At 42.5% G+C, this 21,469-nt stretch overlaps 1 protein-coding gene across 1 annotated transcript in view; it reads left to right on the top strand.

Moving 5' to 3' along the window:
- LOC131027784 (mitochondrial intermediate peptidase, mitochondrial) overlaps window positions 1–21,469 on the top strand; it is a 200,883-nt gene that overhangs the window by 89,345 nt on the left and 90,069 nt on the right. The window contains exons 8-9 of the mRNA XM_057957872.2: window positions 12,746–12,841; window positions 19,886–20,005. Of these exons, the coding sequence (XP_057813855.2) occupies window positions 12,746–12,841; window positions 19,886–20,005 (216 nt within the window). The remainder of the gene's footprint in view (window positions 1–12,745; window positions 12,842–19,885; window positions 20,006–21,469) is intronic.

The following is a 21,469-nucleotide window of genomic DNA, read 5'->3' as shown; positions in this document are numbered from 1 at the left end:
TTTTAGATTAAAAGTGTCGAGTATTTAAAATACTTTTTTTTTTATCCCCAATTTCAGCTTGCTCAATTGTGGGATAACCTCTATGAAATTTGTCTGTTTCGTAGGCCACGTCCTCTAAGCACACATATCGAGGCCTTTTTCAAGTACCCTCACATGTAGTTCGATCCCTCGAAAAGTCTTTTTGATCGGATCCCCTTCTTGTCTTGTCGTTTTTAGCAAGTCATTGTTTTTTGGTAGTTAGAGAAATTCCTTCATATGCAGTTCAGGTTTTAAAACCCAAACTGTAGGTCATCCATGTTGCACAAATTCTCTCTTGTTCCACATGCACATCGGGTTTTAAAACCCAATCTCCATCTTTCCTTGCATTTCCCACACGTAAATAAAACCCGATTTACATCACTTTGCATTTGTCACATGCACATTGGGTTTTAAAACCTGATGTGCAACCTTCCAAAACATTGCATGTGAAGTGTTCATCGGGTTTTGAAACTCGATGAATAGGTTTTGCACTATAAGTTCATCCTATATGGAAAACAGGTTTCAAAATCCGACTTGTATGTATAATCCAGTCTTCAGTGTAAATCGGGTTTTAAAACCCGATTTGCATGTTTTGACCCTATCTTGGTGCAAATTGGGTTTTAAAACCGGATTCGCAATTTCTGATCCAAAAGACAATTTTTCTAATTCTAGGGATTCTTCAATTTAGTAACACAACTCCATTCCAAATGCCCATTCCTACACACTGGGACCAGATGATTATCAAGCACAGGCTACCTTGTAATGATATGATCTTTTGAAGAAGATGATGATAATGAAGACTGTTTGCCCTCTCGGGTGAATAACTTAAGACATAAAGAACATAACGCAGAATAATGCCGTAAATATCAGACAAGTGTAACAGATGTTCTATTCATAATAAGTGTGTTTTACAAGTTACATTCCGGAGTATAAAAGGGTACCGAGGGGGTGCGAGCGCCAATCGTCGCACCGCAACTTCCACCCCTCGGTTGCCAACTAACCAAAACAATTACACATAATTAACTAATGTTATTCCCGTGTACAATAATGCCGCCAACATCATCCCCCCCAAAAAGAAAAGTCGTCTCCAGGCGACTTACAAAAATGGAGATAATGCAACCTATACAAGATATCGGAAAGACTAGGGAGGGGGCTGAGAAAGCGTCCCTGAAGTAGAAGTGTGAGATGGCGGTGTCTGGGCTGCCTAGCGGGAACGAAGCTCGTACACCTGCTGAGTGCGTGCAGCCACATCCCGTTCCGCCACGAGGACCTTCTCTAGAGCTGTCTTCACCATGTGTGCTGCCTCCAGTAACTCCGTCTCCTTGGTATCCACTGCCGCCGTCGCACAGGCCAACCGTGTCTGCTCGGCTGCCAGACGGCCCTCTACCTCGGCCTTCGCTGTCCGGATCTCAGCCGTCTCTGTGCGGGCCACCTCGAGCTGTGCCAACAACTGCGCCCTCTCGGCTGCCCATGAGGCCTACTGACTGGCCACCTCGCTTTCCAACGCTACTCGGGAAGCCTCCTTGACTGCAGACGCCTGCTGTGTGCGCCTCAATGTATAATAGGCATCCCAATAGACCTGCTCGATCTCGCGGACAACTGCCGTCACCCGACTCTCCACAACGGGCTGACGCAGCCTCCAGGCCTGGAGCATCTCCGCTGTCTCCGTAGTTGGCCACCCCGGAGACTCAAAGCAGGTAGCAAAGGCTGTCGGGCAGTCCACCCGCATAAACTGTAGGACCTGCTCGAGCTCCACCACCACCTGCTGCAATGCTTGCGTCTGGGCGGCGGCCACTACCCGCCTACCCCTCGTTACCATATCAGCCATGTTAGCGAGATAAGTTTCAACATCCTCTCCCACCTGTGCCGAAGACTGGGAAATCCGTGGTGGAGCAGTCACTACTGCAGCCTGCTGCGAAGGTACCGCCTCCGCCATCGAAGGTGCACCATCTCCTGGTGCCTGCCCAGAGGCGACCTCCCCTGCCTCGTGCCCAACTGTGAGTCCATGTGCCTCCCCTAACGAGTCATCCAAGTGGACTACCTCCGCTCTCGTCTCTCGACGCGGTGAAAATACAACAGCTCCCTCTGGCTGTGCCAGTGTCATCTGAAACCGCTGTGTGAGCCAGCTCTGGATAGCCTCGAGGTCAGCACGCATCTCTGTGACTGGGGGAGGGGTCGCTGTGGTCGGCTCCTCCAACAACGAAGCAGAAACAGTCACCACGGTGTCACCACCCACGACCTCCAACCGCACGTGAGGCTCGGTAGCCTCCACCTCTGTCGGTCCCTGCTCGACTACTACCCGGTGCGGTGACTCCTCCGTCCTTGACTCTGCCATGTCCTCGGTAAGTGCCGCTGTGGCTGGGCCCGACGGTGCTCCCTGTTGCTCGTGCTGGAAGGGACCCAATGTAACAGGCGTATGGCTCTGCCTAAAGGCCGGAATACAAGTGCCGCCTACTCCAGATGCTGGCACAGTCGTGCCCATCGGTAACAGAGGTGGGGCAAACCGGACGCGTACAGGCTCCTCCGTTGCCTGACTGCTATCGTCCTCCTCATCTTCCTCCTTCGAATCCTCCGTGCTGTTGGACTCCCTCCCGCTGTCAGGCTCCCCTGAGGCCGAGGCCGTATCCATCGCCCGTTTCCGCTTCGCGGAAGAGTGCCCAATGTCCAAGTGCCTCCAATACATTATTGGAGGCTCTCTCGCTGCCAACGGTCCCTGCGGCCGTACCTCCAACTCATCCTCTGGCACTACTTCCCGCGTGGCCTCCAGGAATAACCCTATAGCATAATGAGGCATGTAGAATGTGCGATGCTGGGGCGTCAGAAACTCATACATACGCTCTGCCAGTAACGCTGCCCAGTCATACACGATGCCATTCATCAGCCCATTCATCAGCATAATTTGAGGGAGGGCAATGTCCGACGCCCTGCCCGACCCTGTCAATCTGCTCTTGATAACATCCATGATGCACCTCCAGTGGCCCTCCGCAACAAAAGTCTTGCGGATTCCCTGACTCTTCATGGCTCTAGCCACGCTGTCCAACTCCGATGTGGTCAAATTCCGGGAGACTAATTTAATCCACCGCTCCTTCTCCTCCCGTTTTATCTTCTTGGCCTTCAGGTCTATTTTCTTGCCCTGGCTGTTCGGAATGCCGAATACCCTTGTGAAATCCCTTGCTTTGAAGGATATAGTGACATCCCTCCGGAGGTATTCAAACGTGCTGGTGCATGTATGTCTGTCGAAGGTGTCCACCATGAAGCGTACGGCACCCTCATACTCCCGGATAGGGAACACAGGCATCCGGATAGCCCACTCTACCTGTGCCTTCCGAAGGTTTTGCTTTACCAGGTCATTATCGGAGGTATCCTGCCACCATTTGCGGCATTCCAATCCATTCAGGCCCTCGAAAGTAATATTCTGTGGCGTCACTGTGTTTTTCGCACTTGCGGCAACCTGTGGTGTTTTCTGTTTTTGTTTTTGCCGAGCGCTGGCATCCATGGTGCCGCCTGCAACACGCACTCCTGAAGCTAAAATCCTGATATTGCTACCTCTATTCTTCTGGCTGCTGCTGGAAGAAGCGTGCAGCTGTTTCTTCCAACTCCTCTTCCCGGCTGAATCCATCGATCTCCCTGTAACTGATTTGTTTAGAAAAAATCCACCCTTCGTAACGGCCCTCTCTTTTTGGCTGCTGTCGTGCGGCTGGTCTACCTGTGGCTTTGTAGTCTCACGAACCCGACAAACAATCTGACGGCTCTTAACTCGAACTCCCAAATGGACACGGGGGATGGTGCGTGGGGTTTTCCCTTCGTGCGGCGTCTCTTCCTTGTCTCGACGTGGTGGCTTCTTAGTGTGCGGCGTTTTACACTTGCGCGGCGTGGCGTGGAGGTGGCGTTTGACACTTTACCGTGGCCTTCGGTGGTGTGCGGCGTTTTCTTCCCTTCAATCCTTGCTGTGCGGTGCGACGGTGTGCGGGGTTATGTCGTTTTCCTTTCCTCGCCGTGGTAGCTTCTACCTTTCCTCGCCGTGGTAGCTTCTACCTTTCCTCGCCGGTGTGCGGCGTTGCGTGGTGGTGCGGGGTTCTGTCTTCTTTCCTTTTCCCTTCGGCGTGGTGTCTCCCTCGGTGTGCGGCGTTTCAACCTTGCGACGCTTTATGCTTCTCGCAGCCTTCGGTGGCTACCTTGGTTCCCTTCGGCAGTGTCTCCTTGTTTCCCTTCGGCGGTGTGCGGCGTCCTTGTTTCTTCTATCCTCGGCGGTGTCTTGTTTCCTTCGTTCGGTTTATAGCTTGGGCGGCGTTTATATTCTTTTTGCGGGCCTTCGGTGGCTTCCACCGTCGGTGGTCCCACCGCACGGTGGTGCCACTGTGGGTGGTGCCACCGTCGGTGGTTCCACCGCACGGTGGTCCCACTGTCGGTGGTGCCACCTCGTGTCCACCGTACGGTGGTCACTTTTTTCCTTGTTTTTTTTTTTTTTTTTTCCATATATATATTTTTTCAATTTTCTTTTATATATATATATTTTTTCAAATTTTCTTATATATATATATATTTTTTCAAATTTTCTAATTTTTAGGAGCGGCTGACTGACTGGGGATTCCCGGTTCCCTCCGTTCGTGATAGATTTTCAGTTTCGACCCGCTGACTGCGTCTGGTATCTCCTTCCCATCCAACGTCCATAACTTTATCGCCCCGTTTGTGTTGACCTCACGTATCCGGAAGGGCCCTAACCATTTTAACACCAGCTGTCCGGGAGTAAAATTCATTCGCCGGAGGTGCTTGTCGTGCCACACCTTCCGTCTTTGCTGGGCTGTTTCTGTCGCCCACTGAGCCATCATCCTTAGCTCGTCCAATTTGTTCAACGCGTACAGCCTCTCCCTCAGGCTTTCCATGTCGCCAAGGCGATTATCGATGGCAATCCGCAAACTCGGTACCATGAATTCAACTGGCACCACGGCTTCTTGTCCATACATCAGCTGGAAAGGAGTCTATCCAGTAGTTACTTTGTAGGTCATTCGGTATGCCCAAAGTACTGACAGCAGGCGCTCCTCTCAGTCATCCTTCTCCACTCCGCAAGACTTATATATCACCGACATTATTATTTTATTTGTGGCCTCTGCCTGGCCATTGGCACGTGGGTAATACAGACTTGAGAATGAGTGAAAAATCTTGAAGTCTGATGTCAACTGGTGTATGACATGGTTCACGAAGTGGCCTCCCCGGTCACTGGTCAACTGAATAGGTATACCATATCGCGTAATGATTTGTTCATATATAAACTTCGCTGTGCTTACTGCCGAATTATCCTGGAGGGCCCTTGCCTCCACCCACTTGGTCAGGTATTCTGTCGCAACTATAATGTATCGACACCGTCGTGCACGACTGGCCTTAAGAGGGCCCACAAAGTCGAGTCCCCATCGCTCAAAGAGTTCTTGTGCATGCGACGGGTTGAGGGGCATGAAGTCCCGCTTCAGAGGTTTGCCCACCCGCTGGCAAGTGTCACACCGCACGACCCACTCCCTAGCGTTGTGATATACCGTTGGCCACCATAGTCCTGCGAGAAGCACCTTTCGGGCTGTGGTGTCTGGACCCATGTGTCCACCTGCGGGCCCTTCGTGTGCCTCCCTTAGTACACTCGAGACTTCTTCCTCCATGACACAACGCCTTAATATCTGGTCCGGCCCCATCTTGTAAAGTAACCCGTTGATGAGCGAAAAAGTCCTGCTCCTTAATGCGAGTTTTCTTCGTTCCCCTGGAGGCATACCCTCCGAAAATCGGGACGTCGATAGGTACTCTCCAATCGTCTTGTACCACGAAGGGAGCACGGCTATTTGGAACAAGTGTGCATCCGGGAAATCATCATTTACTCCCTCTGGAGGTTCCCCCGACTTAATCTGCGACAGCTGGTCGGCTATGACATGGCTTCGCCCTGGTCTCACCACAATTAAAAATGTGAACTCCTGTAGTAGCAACTAGCAATAGCCAACGACTTATCCTCCCCTGGATAATGGGCTTGTTCACTAAATACATGAGTGCCTGGTGGTCTACGTAAAATGTGAATGGTGTGGCCAGGAGGTAATGACGGAATTTCTGTACTGCATAGACCATACCGAGGGCTTCACGTTCTGTGGTACTATAGTTTTTCTCCGCCTTCGAGAGCAATCTGCTGGCAAAATAAATGGGGTGGTCCAGCCCGTGTCCTCCTACTTGGGCTAATGTAGCCCCGATGGCATAGTTTGAGGCATCTACGTGGAATTCCTTATCCCAGTTCGGGTATGCCAGTATGGGCCCTGCCACCAACCTTGTCTTCAGCTCTTCGAAGGCCTTGCTCTGTGGCTCTGCCCAACTATATGGTTCCCCTTTCCTTGTCAATTGATCCAACGGGTGGGACACCTCCGCGAAGTTCTTGATAAACCTCCTGTAGTACCCCACATGACCAAGGAAGGATTTTACCCCGGTGACGTCCGTCGGAGGCTCCATTTCTACTATTACCCGAATCTTGTTTGGGTCTGTTTTCAATCCTTCTTTACACACAATGTGTCCCAGCAATCTCCCCTGTGGTACCATGAATCTACATTTCTTCGGGTTGAGGGCCAATCGTGCCCTCCGACACCTCTCTAAGCACTCTCCCAGAGTTTTTAAGTGGATGTCCTGTTCACTGTAAATAGACCAATCATCCAGGAATGCTTTGAAGTTCCCCACCGACATCCTTTCGAAAATGTGCAGGATGATGCGCTGAAAGGTGGCAGGCGCATTGCATAGACCGAAGGGCATTCGGTTGTATGCGTACACACCGTCCTCCACCACGAAGGTTGTTTTCAGCTTATCTTCCTCCGCGATGGATATCTGGTTGTAACCAGAGAACCCATCCATGAAGGAATAGATTTCGTGTCCAGCTACTTCCTCCAAGATGCTGTCTGTGAAGGGTATGGGAAACGGGTCTTTAACGGTGACAGCGTTTAGGCATCGGAAATCTACACAAATCCGGATCTGATTGGCCTCTTTCTTGAGGGAAATCACAATGGGGGACACCCATTCGCTTGTCTGTACTCTGAAAATTATGCCCGCTTCCAACATCCGCTCAATCTCGTCGTTCACCCGTATAGCATAATTTTTGTTCATTCGGTACGGCCGCTTCCTCACTGGCTGGGCTCCTGGTACTAATGTTATTCGGTGCACACATAGCTCTGGGGGCACGCCCTTCAAGTCCTTGTATGTCCATGCAAAGACATCCTTGTATTCCAGGAAAATTTTGAAGGCTGCGGCCTTCAACACTGGATTCCAATCATCTCCGACCAGGATGATCTTGGGGTCACTTGTCTCCCCGAGATTCATTTCCTTTAACGTGGCTTCCTGGTACTTAATAGGCTCCCCTTCTGGAAATTGGTGTGCCGGCGCCTCATTTACTGCTGCCTCCCCTTCCTTATACTCGCCATATTCTGGGGGAAATATCTCTGGTTCTTCTTTGATGCTCAATACGTTGCACGATGGTGTAAATAGTTCATAATCTCCCATTTGCCAATGGAAGAGGCCATTCAAGGAGTCCCCATCGTCCCCTGAGCATGCCTCCAGTTCTAACACCCCTTCATCACTGGGCTCCATGCGGCCTCTACTTCCACCCTCCGCTAACTGGTGTCCCTCGGACTCCGAGTCGGAGGAAGAGGCTAACTCCTCGCTCACCATCTGCGTACGGAGATCGATTACGTACTTCCTCCTGACATTTTCCAAAGAAAGGGTATTCCGCTTCTAGTTATGGTTCGCTTTGGCTGCAATGAGCCACCCCCGCCCCAGGATGGCGTCATATCCTTTCTGCTTTAAGGGGATTACCACAAAGTCCAACACGAATGGCTGCGTGCCGACCAATGGGTTTAATCCCATGTTGGTCTGCCCCTAGTAGGTTGAACGTAGGGGGCCATAACGTAGGCTTTCCCAACTTTTTCCATGTCGCTTCTGGGAGTACATTTACTCCTGACCCTCCGTCCACAATCGTGTTTGTTAAGGTGGTCCCTAGTATACCCATTTCTACCACCGCCGGGTGGCGTCCGCTGTTGACTACCAACAACATGGGATCAATCGCGGGACTAGCGACCTCCTTAAACGCGGGGTTGGTTGTGGGGCGTACGACCTCCTTCGTTTTTACTTGTGGGGGTACAGAGTTTAAAATAGCCATTTTTAGCTGCGGCATACTCTCCAGGAGGTCTTGAATTTTCACCGGTACCTCTACTTGCAAGATCTGCCGTAAGATTTCCTCTTCTCCCTTCGTCCGTGGTGGACTCGCTGTCTGGTGACTGTTTTGTCCTTGTGCGGCCATCTCCTTCGTGATCTCGTCTCTGGCCTCCCGCACTCTCTCGGTCTCCATGTGGGGATTTGGGTAGGCAATCTTTTTAGCCTGTGCCCTTGTGATTGCCAATACTTCTGCCTTCGTAGGTTCTATGGTTAGAAGGTGTACGCCAGGCTTCGGGCAATTTGCGTCCTCATGGTCGCCTGGCCCGCACCATCGGCAGAGGTGCTGAGTGTTGGCTTCCTTCGTGCAATCGCGAGCGAAGTGTCCCCACTGATTGTAGGCCCTACATTGAATCATCGGCCGACCCTTGGCATCGTACTGGATCCGGTTTTTGTTGTTGTTATTGTTATTGTTTCTTCCACCGCCACCGCGTCTATTATCCCTGTATCCTCCAGATGATGCCGTTGTGTTAGTCTGCTGGCCCGTACCCACTGGTGCGGATGTTGTGGCCTGCTCTGTGAACAACACCTGGTTCGGGCTTCGGGTTTTCATATTGTATGGGCACTCCTTGGTGGAGTGTCCCATCATTTGGCAAATCTCACAGAATGCCTTCTTCGGGCAAGTACCCTTTGTGTGTCCATCACTCCTGCAGTCTGTACACCATACTTCAGTTTCTTCCGTCTTACTTGTACTCCCTTTCATGGCCTTGAATTCTCTCAACATTCATTCCATGTCCTTCTGGAGCGCGTGTACCTTTTTACCTGATCCGCTACTGCTACTGCTCTCTCCGTTAGATACTTCGTCATCGTCAGATGAATATCTATTACTCTTCTTCTTCCTTGATGTTTTATATTCGCTTTCTAGATCCATCGCCCTGTTATAGGCGTCGTCGTATGATGTCGGGGGTACAATCTTCATTTTTTTCCGTAGGGAAGATTTCATTCCTTCCACAAACCATCATTTTTTTAAGCGCTCAGCAGGCTGGCTCTCCATTTTACCCAAAAGTTCTTTCAATCTCCTGCTATATGCCCGTACTGTCTCCTTAGTACCTTGCTTGGTACTATATATCTCTGCCACAATTTCGTTGTCATCACGAAGCAACCGGAACTCCTCCGTGAATTCCTTCTGAAGGGTTGCCCATGTGGCCACTTTTTGCTTATCTATATCGGAGTACCAATCTATGGCGACTCCTCGTAACGTGGCTGGGAACTGCTGTACCCAGTCATCCTGGTTTGTTACTCCGTTGGCAGACCAAATGGTCTCACATGTACGGCAGTGCCGTAAGGGGTCTTCCTTGCCGTCCCCTGTGAACTTTGGTAACTTTTGTTTGCTCGCCATCCCTGGTCGTCTTCCTGGAGGCGGTTGTGTCTGTGTCTGTGGCTGTTGCTCTTGTGTCTGTGGCTGTGTCTCTGCGCTGCTACCTCCGGTAGTGTTGGTGGTGTGTCCTGGAGGTACGGTGTTTTGCCTGTCGCGTGTGGCACCTACACCCGTACTGTTACCCTCCCCTTCGCTCGGACACGCTCCTACTTCTGCCTCCCGTTGGTGATCTTCACTCCGTGGTGTGAGGGATAAGTTCCTAAACTGATCCCGCGTCTCCTCGACTAGATTTCGCCTTAACATTGTTTCTTCTAGACATTCTTCGTGGCTCCGTGTCCTACGATGATCTGGCGACGGGTAGAAATTTCCGTCGGCCTCTGCACCTTCCGTGACACCTCCTTGGTTCCCCTCGGGCCCCCCTTCGGCAGGTCGTCCTTCGGCAAGTTGCCTCAGCCTCCGTCTACGTTCTACTTGCTGCTCCAGAATCAAAGCCCTCTGCGCGGCCTCCCACTCGTTCGTTTCCGGTTTTCTATTTCTATCTTTATTCAACAAGTTTGGCATTAATTGTAACACATCTCCTTAACTCTCAATTCTTTTAAATCAAAACATGTCTTTATTAATTCATCTGCTCAAGTACAACTCATGTCAATGACACTTTTATTTGAAAATAAGAAGTTCACATTTCAATTCCCTCCTGGCTTGTCGCCATCTCTTTCCGTGTCCTGTCGGTTGTTCTCTTCGTATCGTTGCAGGATTTGTTGTCGTCGCTCTTCCTGGGGCAATCTCCTCCAGGCGGGCCTGTTGTGCCAGCGATGCCTGGGCAAGCAACCGGGGGAGGTGGTTCATCAACCGGTTTACTGCCGGGCTAACCTCCAACGCTGTCCACACGACACTTGGTGGGATTTCTGCCTCCGCTGCTTCTCGTCGAACGTATGTCTGAATGGCCACCTGGAGCAAAATCGAGAATTCTCATGTTGCCGTGTCTTCTCCTGTGTACAGTTCTGTTCGGGCGTCGTCGGCCTCCGGGTTTACTTCACCAACGGGTAGGCCCATTGTGCTCCATCCGTGTCTTCCGTTCCCGAGTTCGTCTAGGCAACGACGCCAAATGTTTGCCCTCTCGGGTGAATAACTTAAGACATAAAGAACATAACGCAGAATAATGCCGTAAATATCAGACAAGTGTAACAGATGTTCTATTCATAATAAGTGTGTTTTACAAGTTACATTCCGGAGTATAAAAGGGTACCGAGGGGGTGCGAGCGCCAACCGTCGCACCGCAACTTCCACCCCTCAGTTGCCAACTAACCAAAACAATTACACATAATTAAATAATGTTATTCCCGTGTACAATAATGCCGCCAACAAAGACATGTCTTCAAACACTTAGTTCATTTTCATGTTGTCAGTTTTGCATTATGTAATTGGTTAATGACATTTAACATGTAATTTTGTAAAATTATAATTACATGTAACAACACAAGTCCAAAGTCAAATAAGACTTTTCTGTTGAATAATTCAAAGTTAGTTGCAACTTTCCCTCTTTTTGCTTATAAGCTCTCTATAAATATGGGGGGCTTCTTTTAAATAATCATATTTTGGCTAATGCATCAAAACTCTGCCAGATTGTAGAGTTGTTAAAGACTTTGTGCTTTAAGTGAAAATCTGAAATTTCTATCAATAAAGGAGAGTTGTTTTCCAATCTTTGTCTTGGATTCACTTATTGTATGGTGAGAGTGTTCTTATGTCATTCTTGTCATATTATCTTTAAGGAATGAATTGTGTAGTGTGAGAAGTTGTTAAATTAAGGGATATTAAAATATAATATTGTAGACTTTGTGCTATAGTATTTTATTGGGAGCCATTTATCTGCGATTGATAACAAGGTGGACTTTGTGCTACATCAGGTTATCTGTTTAGAGTAGTGAAAGTTGTGATATTTGAAATACTTTGAGCTATCTACATATCACAATTTAATTTCAAGAATCAATTAGGGGGCTTGCGCAAGTCTTTTGGGCTTATAGAGGTTTCTTAGTTAGTGCAGATTTTTTGGTACATCTTTGAGTCCTTCTGTTTGGCTGGAAGTTATATCGGTTATTATTGCTTAAATTAGTATCTTGTAATTTGTGACTTGTTGTAATGAAGAAAGTCCACTCCGGAAGTAAGAGAGTAAATAGTATAATAGATAGAGGTTAGATAGATACTAGTTGTTGAATAGCAATAAGAAGGCAGCCTTCCCTTTGCAAGGAGAGATTAAGTCTCTTCATATTGTAGCTGAAAAACACATTTTGTACTCATCCTTTGATTACAAAATTTTCAACCAACAGTTTTATATTAGTATTGTGTACTATGTTGTTGATAAAATATATATGTAGTCCTTAGAATTGAATTTCCCTTTCTTTAGGACATTTTGTTTAAGAATTATCACAACTTTTACTAGATTCTTTTTCAACTATGTTGCCAAAACTATCACATAATATAGCATTTTCCTGGCCTTTGAAATTCTGTAGTTTATATGAAATTGAATATGAACTTGCATATTTTTTTTTTGCCTAGCGAATAATACAAAGCCAAAATCATATTGACAAATGTACATGGGATAGCACAACCCTTGTCTTGGAATCCTGTGATGAGCATGGGAATTATGGGTTTAATATATTTTTTGGGAGTCTGTACAAAGTACAAACAATAAATGAGAATTTTAATGCGATTAGACTGTAGGATCATCATGCATTTGCCTTTTGACCTTTAAAATTATATTAATAATGCATGCACTTTGGAAAATAACTATACTTATGTTTCTAATTCTCTATATCTATCCACTTTTTTCCTTGTTCTTTCTACAATAGTAATATTCCAATGTGGTATATATTTTTCCCCTGATAGAAATTTCCACTTCCATTGGATATAACTTTATGTATGCATGTTCTTTTGGATATATTTTTCTCATTGTAGAAATAGTCTAATTCCATTTGATATATCTATGTGCATGCACATTCTTTATTTTTTAAAATATGCATCTTCCTGAACATTCATATATGTGTGGATTTTTTTCCTCCATTATCCATAAATATGCCTTTGCTTTTCAATAATCCCTGTTGAAATATTCTCAGCACTAAGAGTTGCAACTGGTAATATGAGTATCTATATGCAATGTTGTATTTTTTCTTTAGAAACCTCAAAATGTCTGGTATGCAGATCAGGAAACAAGCATATATCACAGGTCATACCGTCCCCAAAGCCAATTTAAATGTTTTGGACAAGCTTATTGCTGCTCGTCATGATCTTGCACAGGTAATCTTCCTCTATATTCTTAGTTTTACAAGCAGGCATGTTTTCAGCTTTGATTATTTGGCAATCAACTTAGATTGTTATTTGTTTTGGTATTGAACATGATATCAATCTCACGGGGCTGTAATTTTTTATTAGAGGTGAATAAAAGAGAACATTAGAGAATGTAGAGAGAGGAGAGAGCAATACTTCTTTAGTTATGTTTAGGTCTGCAATACATTCAAAGTGCTCTTCATTAACCGATTTTGAAGTGGTTAACTACCGAAAGTCTATTAACTCATAGGTACGAACTCATAATTGTCATGACCATATGCCCTCCTTTTATGGTCATGAATAAGAAAATTTAATGTTAATTTACAAATTTGAAAAGTTTCTTTGGTCACTTGTGAAGATATCGATTGTGTGCTCTTGAGTTGTGCAAGATTGCAACTAATATAGTGAAGGTATAGCTTAACATGCTTTTGTGTGTGCACAGAGATCTAGATTGTCAGTTAATTTAATTGTGCCAATTAGCTCTGTTGCTTCTATTTGAGTCACCGGCAAATCAGCAGCCTCGTCAACAAAACTACTTTACAAGCTGCAAGGACAGCAACTTTATGCTCCCCTTTACTTGTGGAAAGAGAAACTATTTGCTGCATCTTGATTAGCCCATGAAACAACTCCTATTCTTAGTCCAAAAACATATCTTATCGTAGATTTCCTATCTTCACGAGCCTAGGACATAAAGAACCTTCATAAATTCACATTTGTGAGTCTTAAGTGGTAGAAAAATGTCTCCTATACCATGGACTTCGTAGGATATATTATCACCAAGTGAAACTTGTCCACATGGAGTTGGAGTGCTTATGTTTGAGAACCATTTTGTTCACTCATCATGTGTCTTAATGTATCAGAATCAACATACCAGATAGGATTTTATAAGTGGAGGCCTTAGCTCCATAGCATACAAAAAAGCTTATTTGTAAGAATCACCTATTGAAGCATCATTTCGTGATTGTTTGTGTTTTTTTTCCTCTATAGAGATTCTTCTTCTTGCCTATCTAAAATGTTATGGCTTTTCGAATTGCCTCCTCTTGTTGAAACAAATACACCAACTCCTCAAATGATGGCTTTTTGTTAGTCACATTTAGACAAGTGACAAAACACTTGAAAGGTAGAGGGAAGTACTCTCAAAACGATTGGCTCAAGAGGGTCCTCTAACACAATTTCCTCTAATGCTTGTATTGATGCTCTTAGTTTTGGAACTGTTATGAAGAAATTCTCTAGCTTCTTCCATTTTGCATTTTCATGCAATGCAATTGACTCTACGAATGATCTAGTTCTGATTTTTTGATTAGTAGATTATTTTGAAGTGGTTTGAAGCCCTCTGAAATGATAATTAAATGTTGTATTACTAAAGGAGACAGAGGCTCGTTAAATAAGCTATTAAAAGCAAAGTTTCTAAAACAAAAATGAAAGACCAAAAAGAAACATTCTAAATAAGAACAAACTACGAAATCATTATGATAATCAAAGTCGTGTAAAGCTTTCTGTCAATCCTGTGTTTCATGACAAAACGAAGTATGTGGAGATCAAGTATCACTATGTTAGAGACATGGTGGAAATGAATGCTACTTAGTTGAGATTCATTAGTACTGATGAGCAAACGACAAACATTCTCACCAAGCCTCTCTCCAAAATAAAGTTTGTGTACTTTCGAGGTAAGCTTGGTATGGTGGAGAATGAAGCCCTAGTTGAGGTTGAGTCTCTGCTTCATTGATTTGTTTATATATTCTAAACACTACTTGGTCATCACACTTTACTTTCAAGCTATTTATGAATGAGCTTTCATTAGAATTTGGTGTTCAATGTCCCTCAAATCAAACTGAAATTAAGAACAGCAAGCTAAGCACTTGTTAGACAAGTGTTTGACGAAATCTCTAAGCCAAGAAGAGTCAGAAGTTTATATCAGAATTGACAAGGGACATTATAAACCACGTAAAGGAAATATCCTAAACTAACTAACCAAATGACCATTATAGAAACTTTGCATAGTTACTTTAATAGCCTCTTTAGTAGTTGTTGTTCTATGTGAGTTTGAACCTCATCTAAAACATGGAAGAAGATGATCAGTTTGGCCCTATTAAACTTCTTGTTCATTTTTATTATTTGCTACTTTGGAGAATGTTTGAAGAACAATATACCACATACCCTCAAACTTAATTTGAGCTTGGACCTTGGTTTTCTAGGCTGAGCAGTTATCACGGCATGGAGATGAGAGTTGGAGAACGTGATTTTCGGAGCATCTGAAGCAATTTTTCTGAATGTGAAGGTTCCTTATCTCTGCAATAAGGTTTCCCTTTCTATATACTAACACTCTAATAAACCAAACCTTTCTATAAATCCACCCTTTCGATATACTCATTAGAACATGGTCCTCTCGATATATATAGTAGGACATCAGACAGACCTTAAAATATGTGAAGGAGAACATGTACATGGTACCAAAGCAATATGGAAGGAGATTTAGTCTATGATTGATAACTTCCCAATGTACTTGGACTTGCTGACTATCTGGATTTACATTTAATGGTAGAGATGAATGGATGGAAAATGAAGTGAAATTTTTTGCAAAACAATTTGTGGCCTTAATTCTCCATGGTGATTGATAGGGTCAATTGCACAGATGTCATCATTGCAGCTTTATTAAACATAAGATGCAATAATTTAATGCAATGATGTTAACTATAAATGTGAATCAGAGGCACTGTTTATATTGAATGCTACTTTTTTGTTATGAAACTTAACAAATAAATGGTTTGTATTGTTTCATTTAAAGAAAAAATTTGCTTCTAAAATCAATTTTTTGAAGTCTAATAAATCAACTTAAAATACTTTTCCCTTTCTGATTTTTACTATATTATAATATACTCTTAAATTTTTCTTTAACATTAGGACATAAAGAAATGGTAAATAATTCAAATGCACTTTCTTTTACCCTAATATTTGGCTTCTGAATTTATAAAATTATTCTACCTATATCTGCCATGAGGAATAATAAAAAAAAATACCCTATACTTTGGAAAAGTGTGAGGCAAATAAAATATAATGCACCTTTGCCATCAGGCAGACTTATTTCCCCTAGGCAGCGGTTTTTTTGGGATTGAAGTAGGAGTTATTTATTCTCCATATGAAACCCCCCATATGGTGCTGAGTTGACAGTTTTTTCACTTGCAGAGTCTTGCAGACGACAGTAATTGATTCTTTCCAAACGTGGAGTTGTAATGTTCCTTGCCAATTCTGATGAAGATTTTCAGACTTCTTGCCCTTTGAAGGAATTATGACAAACACTTTGCTTATAACTGATATAAGACTTCAGATTTGGCTTGACATTATTAACCTTGTTTATACAATAAGAGTGACTTTGCAAATCATAGAACAATGGTTTAGGGAGATAATGCTACTATAATACTTAATGTTTGATTCAATGACAATGAATTGGTATGCAGAAATAAAGATGACAGCAGACTGTAATTAAGACAAACAGTTGGCATACATCATAAGACAATGTCTAGATGACAAGAAACCTTATCACTTCTTTATTTGAAATCAAATAGGCCCATTACATCCAATCAACAAATGGCCAAACACCTGACAATTAAGTACTGATTTGTCTGAAGATATATGGCAGCCAACAATACATACAAACTACTGAAAAATATAATGAAATTGTAATGCCAAGGAACCTGGTATAAATCGCCTTGGTGAGGCGATGAAGAAACAAGCGATATCCTCTACCAAAGTGCCTCCAATATGCAAGATCGAACCTTCTTCTATGGCACCCCTGCTGCTGCAAGTGGAGGACTGAGATGTCAATGTGGACTTCAGAAATATGCTCCAAATCGCCCCCTAGCTGATTGCCCTCAACCAAAGAAGATAGCGCTTCACCAAATGATGTATTTCAATGCCAAATCATGTGAATATGATCCAAAACGAGGGGTTCTGAATGTACAGGTCCGTATCTGATTATACACTGATGGATGGCCGATTCTATCAGCAAATCCTCTAAAAATATCACAAGGAAGATTGCCTATTCCTCTAGATGTAATTGTTGCCTTCCAACATGTAATCCGATGCATCGACAATGAACTATGAGCCAAATAGTGGATATCAAGAGGTCTGCACCAGTCTGAAGTAAGTCAGCAATTTAACTCGATTCACCTCCTAATATTCCAAGATGGCATCGCCTTCCTCCTTAGGCAATATTGATGGTCTCCAATAGGAAGATTTGCATCCAACAAACTCCCAATGTCAAAATCGTGGCTAATGAAGAATCTGAAGCAACTCACCGCTGTTATGACTGATATAAATTCTCCTTAAGCTCGATGTGAGAAACTGAGTGCTCCTCACTCACAAGCAACCCTTCAGAGGGTCTTTAACCTCCTCAGTTATGCTGATCAAAGGGAGGTATCGCTCCCTAGGATCTATTCTGTGGACAACCTCGGCTCCACAACTCAAAACAAGAGATAACTGAACAACTGATGCCCAACATGTCTTTCCCTTCTATTTATTCATTTCATAACTCATCATAGTCACCTTCTAGAAGATAAGGTTAGGTACACTTTATATTATTTAATTATACATGTAATTTTAATGTACCTTTAATTTATTAATTAAATAAAATGCACACGTCTCATGATACGTGTTATCTCCTTACAACATATGTGATTTTGTTTTGCGATACTAATATTTTCAGTTTCAATGCAAGAAAATTAATAAATTATATTAAAAATAGCATCTGCAAGTACCCCTGTCTCCTATATTTAAAAAATAGACCAGAGACATCTGTGAATTCAGGAAATTAATAACATATGTGATTTTGTTTTGTGATACTAATATTTTCAGTTTCAATGCAAGAAAATTAATAAATTATATTAAAAAATAGCATCTGCAAGTACCCGTCTCCTATATTTAAAAAATAGATATACCATGTAATAACCGCATAGCTTAAGAAGGAATCATAAAGACATCAATATAAGTAAATAGGACAGCAATTATGTTAGGAGGAGCAGGTTCAATAAACATTGAATCTAGTGAAGGATATAGGTGCAATTATATAGAAGTTTAAATTAAAGATTTAAACTAAATCTTGCCAACTCCCATGCAGCTATAACAGTGATTACTAAAGAGATTATTATGCAGCAATTATTTCTTACAGAGATAATGTTGTCATCACTAGATTTCAGCGATAATATCTTAAGAGCAATGCTCAGTGAATACTCCACTTGGCAGCATGATCAGGTAAGGATCTCTAACAGCGATTTCATATATAATGTAGCAAGTACCAAAGAAGATTCATGGTGATGCGACTACAACAGGAACAGTTTGTATATCATTAATAAGAAGTAATTAATGACCATTGCATATTGTATAAGCAATCGGCATATGCAGTGATCTTATACTGATTAAAAATGATCATTGAGAAGTTTGTAATATTGTTAACACCAATTCATATTAAGGAGCAAGCCTGATAGAATAAAGAGGAGTGCGACTTGATTAACCAAGTGATCCCATGAGCAGCGATTATACTTTGATGATCAGCCTTTAAATTGCTGACTTGATTAACCAAGTGATCCCATGAGCAGTGATTATACTTTGATGATCAGCCTTTACATTGCCAACTTCAGTGGGAATAAAACAAACAACTCAGTTCTTAGTTGACTCCTTAGACTATTGGTGAATGTAAGAACAAGAAGTTAGTATGTGGTGATTACCACCAACTTATTTATGAATTACAAACAGTGAAGGGAAGCAACAGCGACTATGGGTAATGATGAATTCAGCATGAAGAATGTCAATAAACATCATTCTCTTGATAGCAACCTTGATATGCTTAAAGCAGTGACTAAAACAATGATTACCACTGAAAGCAGCGATTATAATTAGAAGCAAGTCTGATCCTCAAAGGCCGTGATTAAGAAGCACATTAAAAAATTTATTAAGAAATGTCATTTATTATTAGCGTCCATTCATTGAAGAGATATGACTAAGGAATACATCCCTTCTTGAAAAGGCATAATTGAAGATATAAAATCAAGATTGATTCTGAGATAGAAAAAGGTGTGAAGATTTTATATTATTATTGAACCCAATCTGAAGTGCTCAGTTGTGCCTTTGACAGCCGAGTAAGAGGGGGTATCTACGGCCCCATTACGAGGTGAAGACGCGTGAAACCAAAGCGGACTTAGCAGAGACAGCATCCAGATTGCATGCTCACAAGGAGATACAATAGGAAGAGCAACCAGTGATCTGAATTTTAATTCTTTATCAGAAATATAGTTAATAAATTGCATGTTATAGAAAGGCACTCAGGCATGGTGATCTTATAAAGAGAAGATCAAAAGACATATTCTTTTATTGATTGTCTAAGTGGTGACACACATCAAACATAGGAACTTCTGCATACATTTATATATATATATATCACACCTCTTATATGTTGAATTTATATTTGATTTCATGACTGATTTTTCTTGAAACATTATAGTGAAATTTTCATATGATATAGAAGTTTGTATTATTATCTGGTAGAACATCTATATTCATACAAGACTTACTAAGTTAACCCTTGTCTTAAGTTATTATACATTTTCCTTCAAGACCATAAGAATCATAAGTACAATTGTCTCCTTATATTGCAAAGTTGGAGAAAATCCAAAAAGGGGACATTACATACCGGTACCAGTCTCTCGCACCAAAACCTGTACCGGTCTCCCGGCAACCATGTTTATTCCAACAGCTTGTGCTTTGTTTTTCAAGTAAAAAACTATTAAAGTTTTCAACAAACATCTATGCATGCATGCACATGCACACATGTTGAAGTATGCCCACACAAACAAAACGAAATGAAATTAATACACAATTATTGACTAGTTTGAACTCACATTTATATTTTTTAAAGCATCTGTTTTACTGCAAACTCTGCAATCCCCATTTTAAAATTAGTTCATTTTTCGAATTATATTGTTTTGTGTAGTCACTAAATTTTTGAACTTAAACACTATGCAGATTTTGGGGTATAAAACTTATGCTGAATTTGCGCTTACCTCAACCATGGCTTCATCACCAGATGTTGTAATATCATTTTTGCACAACATGAGCAATATGGTGAAAAAGAAAGCAGATGAGGTAATTTTAATATAATATAGTTGATGCAAAGTTTTGATGTTTCATACTTACCCTCCAATAATTTTGAATTCCAAGTTGTCATGATTTATCATATTATCTATTATATTGCATATTCATATACCCTTGGAGACATCTCATTTATCTGCAATTCTTTAAAATTCTCACATAATATTGCAGTCATATGAACAGATAAATCACATTCCAAAGATTTGTATAAAAGTTTTTATTGGGCATTGAAATGTAAATATGCAAAAGGAGTATATCTCACACATTATAACCTCGACAAAATGTGTCTGTAAGTTTATAATTTGTGATCAATGTCGTTGGGAAGGGACAATGTAGGCAGTGATTGTTATATAATTTCTAGGAATATCAATCACTGCATGCTAGTGTCTTGATAAATTTCTTAGCTAGTATCTAGTATTTGCAAAGCAAAAGAATAATAGAATTGTGATTTATATTGTGCATTTCTTGTGAATTTTCAATGCGACCTGTCTACTTTGACTGTTTACAGTATATATTGATCCAAAAATAGACCTGGAGGGAAACATCAACACAACTTCTGAACTGAGTGCCATTGTTACCGCATAGTAGTCAACTTCAACCCTCTCAAAGGTGACCAATTTGGTCGGTATGTGCATCCAGTGTATTCAGCGAGATTACTGTTCAATTCATGTTCCAAGTTTCATGAAATGAATACACCACTGTGAATTGGGGATTCAAACAATTATCCTCAACGGCTATAGAAAATGATTTGTGATGTGACTAAAGCTTGATGTTCTGATATATTATTGTTAGTCTATGCCTATCAAGTACCCTACCTGAGCTTGCAGCATATAGGCTTAGCCTCACAGTTCTCCTGAGAGCTGAGGCACCAAAGGTTTCTGAATCTCACACCCATACTAATAATCTCTGTATCGGTGTTGATTAATATTGATTCAAGAGATTTCAAGCTACATGTCATCCTCATTGTTGTAAGACTATTTATAGGATTTTCTTATCTATATCATCATTGAGCATTGGCTTAATTCTCTCTGATGACAAACTCAACAAAGATACCTGAACAACCAACATGTTTTGATCCATAAGGCTAACAAATTGATGCGTTATGAGCAATCTACTGTCAAGACCATATTCTTTTCTGCTGTTTCATATTCTGCACATTCTATTTATCATTCTAGATTATCTTGATTTTGAATTTATCCTCGGTTTCAAGACACCCTAGGATCAAAGGTGCAAGCCATTGGTATCAATAGTGTTTTGAGTGCCAGGTTGGACAAAGTCTCAGTATGCTTATGTGATAGTTCATTCTTGTCTGTATTTGATATATTACAAAGGAGAATTATGAGGATAGAGATGGCTTGCAAAATCAGAGCAGGCACTAGAGATATAAAAAATTGCTCTCTCTAGCCAATTTACAACCTAATGTGCTAACATAGCCCTCACGTGTCTAGTTCTCCCAAC

Source organism: Cryptomeria japonica, chromosome 4 (genome assembly GCF_030272615.1).
Source record: "Cryptomeria japonica chromosome 4, Sugi_1.0, whole genome shotgun sequence".
NCBI lineage: Eukaryota > Viridiplantae > Streptophyta > Pinopsida > Cupressales > Cupressaceae > Cryptomeria > Cryptomeria japonica.
The sequence above is the reverse complement of the archived record's forward strand: the minus strand, read 5'-3'. Positions and strand labels throughout refer to the sequence as shown.